We start from the raw sequence: 9,638 nt of genomic DNA, 5'->3' as shown, positions 1-9,638 counted from the left end.
AGGAAAGAGGAGCATGTGCATTTCGGTTTTGTTGTAGGGTTGTTGGGTTTATGCTCTGGTGGATGGTTAATTAGTGAGGACGATGATGATTATGGGTGAATTGGATGGATAAGAGACCATGGTTGTTTGGGTGATTGTAAGTGAAATTCGAGCGCTGACTGTTGGAGAAAGCCACCAGAGCGACGATTTAGAGTTTAATTTCAAAAAAGGTTTGGTGATCTACATACGTCAATGAATGATGAAAAGATATATTCACATCATCATCAAATAGTTTAAATTTTAACTGTCTAATATTTAATTCGAATCAAAATGAAAGTTTTAGATTAAAATGGTATGAGTTTTAGTTTTATAGATAATATATACTAACCTTCAAATTCAATGGCATCCGGTCGCGTAGTTTACCCAAATCATTTTTTAGCTGTGGATGGGTCCATTGTATTTGAATTACCATGATTGAGTCGTTTCACTTCAAGCATGAGTAGGGTGATTATCGACGAAGTCCATTGTGAGTTGGGTACTGTTCGAATTGTATTCATTAAAATTTTTTGTTGTTACATTCTATTCGTTGCTCGTTAAAATTTTGCTCAACTTGTGCTCGTTAAAAAAATTTGTTGCTCGACTCGTTTTTCGCTAAACTCGTTAAAATATTACTCGACTCATACTCATTAAAATTTTTTTTACTCAACTCATGCTCGTTAAAAAAATTTGTTACTCGACTCCTTGCTCGTTGTTCGTTAAACTCGTCGAAAGTTTTATTTTATTTTTTAACTACAAGTAAAATCTATTAATACTATATAGAACTTAATATAAACATAAATTAATAAATTTAACAAAAAAAAATATCAAGAGTGTATGAAACAAATTAAAAGTATAAATACCAAAATAACAATCCATAAGTACATTAAACTAATAATTAGGGTTTGATTTTTGGGTGTTGTAAAATAATAATTATTTATTTATAATTTAATATTTTTAATTATTTATTAGAAAATTAATAGATTACTAATTTATCATTTTTTTTATTATCCATTAATAAACTAGTAATTTTTTGAATGAAATAATTTTTTAAGATAACTACTACAAAGTTATAAAAAAAATTAATGAATTTCTCACGAACTTATTAAGTCGAGTTAAATTTTGATCGACTCAACTTGTTAAGATCTCAAGTCGAGCTCGAGTTCAATCAACTCAAGTGAAGTTTTGACCGAGTCGAGTTCAAACTACTCATCGATTTTACATTTTCAAAAGAAAAAGGATATTCTGATTGCCTTCGAGGTGGCCACAAAACAGAATGATATGGGAATTTGATCTCACTTTACTGCATAAAATATAACAATGGACATTATAAATTCCACAATTAATATATATCTGATAATTAACTCCATTTCTTCACCTTATAAATTACCAAACAGTGATGAATCATGGGAATGAGAGGCTTAAATAAACAAAAACTATGTACACCTCTGGTAAAGGAAGGAGCCTTTTATTCTTTCTTTCTTTCTTTCTTTTTTTTGTATCATTTAGTTTCTCTGTATAAAAGTTCCCATTCCATATTACAAGAGAAGAGATTCAAAATCGGCTAAACTTTCGACTACAATCCGCAGAAGCCCATCCGATCCTATGATTCTCGTTATTGTATATCACCAGTTTGCCTTGCAATGAAATGTCTAGACAGCAAACAACAAGATAAGAAGAAAATTAACTGCCTGAGTATAGATACATATATCTACAGACTCTTACCTCCAATCACATTGCTAGTTCCTAGTCCGGCTTCGGCGCCACTCAAAATTCCAAAGCATACATTTCCATGTTCCTGAGGAGCGTGAACTCGTTACTTTTGCATTCTCCGAAATCTATCATCTAACTTCCTGTAACTGCAGTTTGTTTCAATTACTTGTATAGGGTTTCGGAGTTACTCACAGTGACAATGAGATAAGCTTCAGGTGGTAGTTGTAGCTGAACGTTACTAGAGCCCATAAAACTCAACGTGAAAGTGCTGAAATAGTTCCGAACATCGAGCACGGATTTGAAGGGCCTACTGCCTTTCCAGCAGATTAGAAGAGCTATATCTTTCACTTCTTGTAGGGGCTTTCCGCGGAGATCTTTCCTTATCTAAAAACCAAAGCAAAGATTCAATTCCATGTACTGTGTTTGCATTCGTAAGGTTTTATGGGTTGATATTTGTTGATGTCCCAGTCTCACCAGATTAAGAACATTTTCGTAAACTCTTGGATTCAAGTAAGTGTAGGTGGCTCCCGTATCGAAGATAACGTTGAGGTCCTTAATACCAGTAGGCTTCCCACCGAAAAATAGTTGTGCCGGACCGGAAGAATAATGTTTACTGAGATGAAAATGAACAAGAAAGAAATATATATTAAGAACTAACAAGGAATTGTTAAACGAGGTTAGAAGAAGATATTGACTAATGGTGCCTTACTCGGAGGAACTTGGTAAAATCGATGTCCAACTCATTCCCGATTTAGGGACGAAATCAGCTCCGAAGAACAAAAACCCTCCTTTATCATTGAAACAATGGCCAAACAAATTTCGTGTTACACCCATACTACTCAATTGGGACGAGATGCTCGCTTTACTTCTGCCAAGTCCGAGTACTCCGGCAGTGGCAGGAGGAGGGTGTGGACCGCGATTTTGTAAACGATATCCACAACTGCAGATGAGGGAAACACAAGTGAGTGTACTATACAAACATAATACATAAATTGTGCAAATTTCCAGACTTTTTCAGTTTGGTATCGGGATTAACAAGTTGTTTCGAAATACCTACCCAAAGGCCAAGTGAGGATAAGAAACCGAGCCATTTACAAGTCGTAAGGGAAAGCTGTCTGAGACAACGACACCAAGAACCGAACCATGATCAGCATACTCAACCTCAAAGCCACATTTTTCATTAGGGTTCCGGCATTGATGTGGATTCGGAGATTGAAGGGCGGCACATATGGGATCCTTGCAAAACACGTAGTTGTTCTTAGCCGGCTTGTAAAGTCGGTCACGAGGCTGCCGAAAAAACCGAAGATCAAAGGCATCAATCATCATAGCAACCTAGCACTGTGAATCATCAATAATGGCATGATCATAGTAAGACATTTTACCAGGGTGCAACCAGTACAAGGGGCATCACATTGGACCCAAGTGAGGTCACTGCCAGTATCAATATCAAGCTGAAATGGCTTAGGTGGGTTGCCTATTCCAACTGTCACAGAATAATACCTGATGATTGATTATAAACACAAACTCCATGAATTTCAAAGAAACCATTTGCAAAACTAGAAACCCCAAGAAACCTATCAATTTAATAATGAGGAAATTGGTTATTTGGCCCCAAAAAAAATCATAAGAAAGACAGCATATAGATAAAACCCATCAATCCAAGAAATTAAACAAACCCATCAATCCAAGAAAGCAAGAAAAAGGGGGTTAAAGAAAGAAGGAAAGCAATACCCAAGAGGATAGACATTGCCATAAACAGGAAGATAAACAGAGGAGCCAAGACTATTAACAGCCGTTGGAAAAACAGTGGATCTCTTCCTAGGAGGTGGGCTTTGACCGATTGCTGCAAAACAGCCATGTAGAGATGCACAACGAACAACCTGAAAGATCAACACGTTGATCATCAATGACACTGTTCCTCTTCCTTTCAGTTCCTGCCTAGCCATTTCAACTTAGAGGATTCAACAAGAAAAAAACCAAAAAGAAAAGATATGATTTTTAGGAATGAGAGAGCAAAAGGGTACTTAATAAACCATTGAAAAGTCTGGGAGAACTTGGTGAGGAAGGTGCGAAATCGACTTTGTTGGGGGCTCTGACTATATACGCGCGCTCTTTTCAGTTCCTGTATTTAAAAAAATTAATTTCTTTTGAATTAAAAAGATTTAAAATGAGAGAATTTAGAAGAGGGGTAAGGAATCTCTAGGGATTTGGTAGTTTCAATTCAACTGGTTTAGGCCTTAACGCGTTTCTCCACACGGAAAAGCTTATCGGTTGAAAATTTTGTCACTGCAAAATTTTATAAACTGTAGTGAGAAAAACATATAAAATACTCCGAATATAAATGTGTGAACTTTTTATTTTATTTATTATATTTTATTACAAAATTAAGTATTAAATAAATAAATATATATATATATATATTTTAACTTTCTTTATAAAAGAGTTTCTTAATTTTTAAAAAATGAAAATTACTTTTTTTCTAAATTGAAACCGAAAAGTTTTGTGAAATCGTGTTTGAGTTGAATTTTATTTTTATTTAGTTTTTAGATTTTACAATATAGGAATATGAATATCTTTAAAAAATGTGAAAGAAAACTTTTTTAAGTTTCAATGACATTTTTTTATTAAGTTAACGTGTTTACAAAATAATATTTCTTTTTAAATACTTTGAATTATTTGACGAATTATTTGACAATTAACATGTAATTACCCTCGTTGCTGCCGTTGGCGCTTAACCAAATTTTTTTAAGAATAACAACAATTCCTTTAATCGATGATATAATTTGGTTCATACAAGTTACAGGGGTAATTGAATATAAGAATATGAATAAACATAATAATAATAATTAATTATTATAAAACACACTTAAATTAATAATTAAAATATAATAGTATAAATTTACATTGGATGAGATTCAAATTAAAATAAATTTTAAATAATAATAATATATATATTGTTTAAAAATGACAATTCAAGTTTAAGATATCAAAATTAAAAAAGCTTTATGAAAAAAAATGTTGATTTAAAAAAATTGAAATCCCGTTAACTTGAACTAATGAAATTTGATTTTAAGTAGCGTGTAACATGTCATGATAGTTATTATAAAAAAAAATTAGTAATTTAATAGTTTTATATTTTTTTTTAAATATCATTTTTAAGTATATGAAAATAACATGAACAATCAGCATGGCAAAACTACACATATTGTCATATTTAATATTAGAAAGCATTTTAATTTTGATTTTATTTTAGTGCAGTCGGTGAGGGTCTTTGGACTTTAACTTAGGGATTAAGCAACCAGGGAGGACTTGGAGTGTTGACTTTAGAGTTCAGACTCCGTTTGCTAATATCTGAAATGTGCTTTGGGATTAAGTTAAGTTTTAATTAAATTTAGAATCAATTAGTATTCTAATATTACTATTTTCCAAAAGTATTATCTTATTACAAGTGGATTGTTACGGCATAATTATAAACCACCGTACTAATATCATGAAATGTTACATTGATATAGTTAATTACCACGTCAGTACTGTTACGATTAATATTGGTTAAATAACGAAAGTAATATAATTAATTAAATATAAAAATCAATTAATATAATTTTAAAAATTATATCATTTGATTAAATTTATTACATAAACAAAATCAGATTTTAAGATGTCACTAACAATATTGATTTTAAAATATTTTTACTTAAAAAACTATATTTTTAATTTTAATTATTTCCAAATCGAATCACACCACAACTTGAAGTGTGACATGCTTATGAAAAGAAAGATTCATTGCATTTTCGTATATATTTACCTGAATTAGTCGGATAAAATAAACTTGTCCTTTGTATGTTCCCTCAATTTGTTTTACATATCATTTGACTTTTGAGTCGTGGTATTTAGGCAAAATTGTACCCACTGCTATTATATTAGGGAATGATACAATTTCAGTAATTATTTTAATTAATTGATTTGATGCCTTTTACTTTTTTAATAGAATATATTTTTCCGTTAATCAAATTAGTTTTAATTAAATATTATATTAATATATTGTTGCTTAATAATTTGAATATTATACAAATTTTAAAGATAAAATTAAATTAATAAAAAAAATTATTAAATAATCCAATAATAATTTGCAATCGTGACTGAAAGATCACCTACATATTCGAATAATCAAATATTATATTATACACTTGATAAAAGTATATATAAATATTATAATTAAATAAAAAGGAAAAATAATGAAATAATTCAATAATTCTCTTAAATTATTCGAATCCATATTTTTGCAATCGTGACTGAAAGATCACCTACATATAACAAGTATCTATAATATTAACTTTAAATAGCCATAAATAAAATATGTTAATAAATTATTTAAATAATATATGAAATTCTAAACAAATCTTGTTTTATCTTAAACTAGTAAATTATAAATCAAATATAAAAAATTGAAAGCAAGAAATTTTAATTTACGGAGTGGTAGCCAAAAAGAAAACAAATCAAATTAAAACGCGACATGTAAAACTTATATGAACAGAATACAATCACAGAAATCCCTCGAAAATAACATAAAACTACTAAACAATATGTTAAATTTTGAATAAACTAATAGCACTTGAATGAAAAGGAAAAAGAAAATGAGAGTGAGATGTTAAAGTTGGGTAGAGTTAGAAATTTTGCGTAGGTTGGCTGAAGGGTAATTGTTCGGCTCCTTGTTCAACAGCTTTTCTCCATAATCTGTACCTAAATCCCAGCTTATCATACTCCACCGGCACATTCCAGATGTTTGCCCCGTCCACCATACGTTCCTGCTGCCCCATTATGAGTCGCATATCCTCGTTTAGCACCTGTACGTACGAATCAAGCGTAGAACGGAAAAAATCTTCAAAATATATACTACTTTATAATCATTATAAATTACTAAAAAACACTACAAATAGTAAGAGAGATGAAAGTGGATAATAAAGATTTTTTTTACCTGTTCTGCAAAATGCCTCCATAAATAATGGATAAAAGGAACGTGCTTCAACATGGGTGCGAAATACAGAGACAGTCTATATAACAGTCTCGTCTTATTTCTGGATGCAGGTATGCATACATAAAGCTGGTGAAGATGTGTTGCGCTTTCCTTGGTACTTTGTCCTTCCATTTTCACCGGCTTTGATATCCCAATGGTTGCTAGCATCATACAATGAGGCCGGAATTCCATATCAATCGGATAAGGATTCCAGTACCCTCGGAGACCCAAGACAGGCGTCAAGAACTTCACCGAACTGCAATGTTCACATTGCACACGGTAAGTAAGATCAAAATCACACAGCAATAAATCATGTGCCAATTTGATTGCGAAAACAAACCTTGGAACTGTCCATCCCCTGGAAAATGTGGAAGTGTGAACAAATGGTGCATGAAGGACATCCAAGAGGTCCAGAGTATTCCGTGCTCGACCAGAAGGTCGATAACAAATTGGCATTTATCAGCATATGGTGTGAGATAGTGCAGATTCTTACTAAAAGTTGTCCATTGTTTTCACCGAGTTACAATAAAGAAAGCATACCTCAGCATGGATTTCAAATCCAGGAGGTCGTAAGGGAGGAAGCGTTGCCGAAGGATGGTTGTCTCCGGCCAAATCCATATCATTCCCTCTTGCTCGAGACATAGAAATGATCTTATCTGCTCATCGAGTAATTGTGTCGACGGCATGTTTTCACATTTCCCATCAGTTGTGTATTTCCATCCAGATATATAGAACTAATATAAGGTCTAAATCATTCACTGATATCTGTCTTGCTTTTAAAATGTACAATTCCTAAACTCATACTAATCATGGTAGGGACATTGGATTCGACCCTCATTAACCGAACCAAAATGAAGAGGACATGCTCTATGTGCACAAGTTTTTTGGACGCATCCCGGATTCCGATCATCTCCACGAAAAAGAACCCATGGTTCTTCAAAGCAGTCGATCGGAATTTGCAATGAGAAGTAATAGGAACAATAATGTAGAATTAGTATGTGAATGTGTTGCGGAATTGGATGATAAGCAATATTATAGTTTTGAATATGCTTTACCATAGTGTCATCCTTGAGATGAGTGGAGAAAGCAACGGGATACCAAAAATTATTCAGTCGGGGTGATATGGTTGAACCGGACCCGACACATCCAAGTTTTCTCGGGGCGACTTGTTCTTCAAAGATTGTTTTGGTGTGCTAGAAGAGGATGCTACATTGGATTCTGTTGCGGTTCCATCTTCCAACAGCTTATCATACGCCAATTCCTCCATGCAAGCTAGTTTACCCAAAGCAGCAGCAACCCTTCCTTCGAATATATGGACCTGTTATTTCTCTCGAATCAGAGTCGAATTTGGCTGATACCAAAATAGAGACCTCTTTTTGTTATTCCTTAGTCAATTATAACTGATGCATACGAGTAGTAATTAAATTATATGAATCCTTATTTCCATTAACTGTTGATTTCATCTACCTGTTGTTGAGCATGTTCTAATTCTCCTTGCAATACCGCAAGTTCTTTTCTAGTGGTTCTGATCGACTTGTATTCACGAGCTAGAGGATTCAACACTTGCACTACCTGCAACACTTGATTTTCTTGATAAGTAAAAACAAATACAATAGTTTGAAAGCACACAGGTAAAGTAGCAAATAACACAAATTCAAAGTGCTAAGGAAGAAAGATCATCATGTTGAGATTGAAGACCACCTTTTCATGAAGCATGATTGTGAGTACATCTTGCCGAGCCCGCCAATCGCAGTACCAAATATCGTATCTAGCTCGTTCCAGTGCCTGATAAAACATCGAACAACTTCCCTTGACATTGTGGAATATTAGACGTTGGATCCTCAACATCAAAGAGAGTTCCCCAGTGGCTCTTCTTGTTCCCCAAGCTAGCAAATACTCTAAACCCCTTTTTAATGCCCCGAAATGAGTAACCTCAAAATATAAGCCACATATTAAGTAATGTAGCGTGATCTTGGTAAAGATACTGGCAGAAACAAAGCACCAACATTGGCAATGGTGGTCATGGCGGAAGGAAAAAGGTGGAAACTGGCAAAGGAAGAAGGAAATAGAGAGACTTATTGAGGGTCTCTAAGCCAAAAACAAAATGGCAATTTGTCGGTCAATGCTGACAGGTTTCGTACAAGTGTCTTGGTATCTTTTCTCTATCTCCGTATCTGTTGGCTGATTGAATCTCCATTTGTTAGCTGGTGCCTGCTTGTATGTTCGAGTTTTCGTTGCAACCATTTTAAAATAACTCATCATGTTATCTATGATCTCAGTGAATAAGAATAACAAATTTTAAAATAACTTCTAAATAACCACCATTTTTTATTTATATATAAAAAAAAATAAAAATTCACTTTAGACATAAGTAAGATAAATAAAATATTATTAATTGAGATCATATGTCGTGATGAATTAGAATCTAATAATTTTTTCATTTTTTCCGTTAATGCCGACATGTTTTGTACTGTCTTGATATCTATATCCGTATCTGTTGGCTGATTGTGTCTCCATCTTTTAGCTGCTTGTATGTTCGGGTTTCCGTTAAGGTGTTTGTGTTTTCTTTTTCATGATAAAAGGGGTAAACTACACTACTGGTTACTGAAATTTAGGAATATTTTTATTTTATTTATTGAAATTAATTTTTTATCGAAGTTATTATGGTTAAAAAAACTTTTTACTTTGATCATTCAATCATTCATTAATGATAATTGACATGACACATTAAGAATCTAACAACTTTCACTTCTACTTTCACGGTTGTTTCTTTCTTTGTTTGATGACATTTCCAATAAACAATTTATCGAATTGTTTTTTATTTATTTATCGAATTGTTTTTTTTAATTTATCGAACTGTTTTTATTCTTTCTTTATATTCAAATTAAGTGTTACA

General features: G+C 32.7%; 1 protein-coding gene and 1 pseudogene across 2 annotated transcripts; both read right to left on the bottom strand.

The window, feature by feature from the left end:
- Positions 1-1,515: 1,515 nt before the first annotated feature.
- Positions 1,516-3,880, bottom strand: LOC120152657 (aspartic proteinase Asp1-like). Of its 2 annotated transcripts, XM_039164843.1 has the most exons (9): positions 3,762-3,871; positions 3,460-3,608; positions 3,111-3,228; positions 2,786-3,015; positions 2,438-2,668; positions 2,203-2,341; positions 1,921-2,112; positions 1,741-1,813; positions 1,517-1,667 (listed from the first exon to the last, which is right to left on the bottom strand). In XM_039164843.1, the coding sequence occupies exons 1-9, from the start codon at positions 3,762-3,764 to the stop codon at positions 1,570-1,572; spliced, it is 1,233 nt and encodes a 410-aa protein (XP_039020774.1). In that variant the 5' UTR covers positions 3,765-3,871; the 3' UTR covers positions 1,517-1,569. The 2 variants fall into 2 exon arrangements, with proteins under 2 accessions (XP_039020773.1, XP_039020774.1); XM_039164842.1 differs by having other exon boundaries at positions 1,516-1,667; positions 3,460-3,880.
- A 2,512-nt stretch (positions 3,881-6,392) lies between these two features.
- Positions 6,393-8,766, bottom strand: LOC120152877 (annotated as a pseudogene).
- Between the last annotated feature and the right edge of the window lie 872 nt (positions 8,767-9,638).

The sequence above is a fragment of the Hibiscus syriacus genome, unplaced genomic scaffold (genome assembly GCF_006381635.1).
Source record: "Hibiscus syriacus cultivar Baekdansim isolate YM2019G1 unplaced genomic scaffold, ASM638163v2 tig00111095_pilon, whole genome shotgun sequence".
NCBI lineage: Eukaryota > Viridiplantae > Streptophyta > Magnoliopsida > Malvales > Malvaceae > Hibiscus > Hibiscus syriacus.
This window is presented reverse-complemented; position numbering and strand designations above follow the sequence as displayed.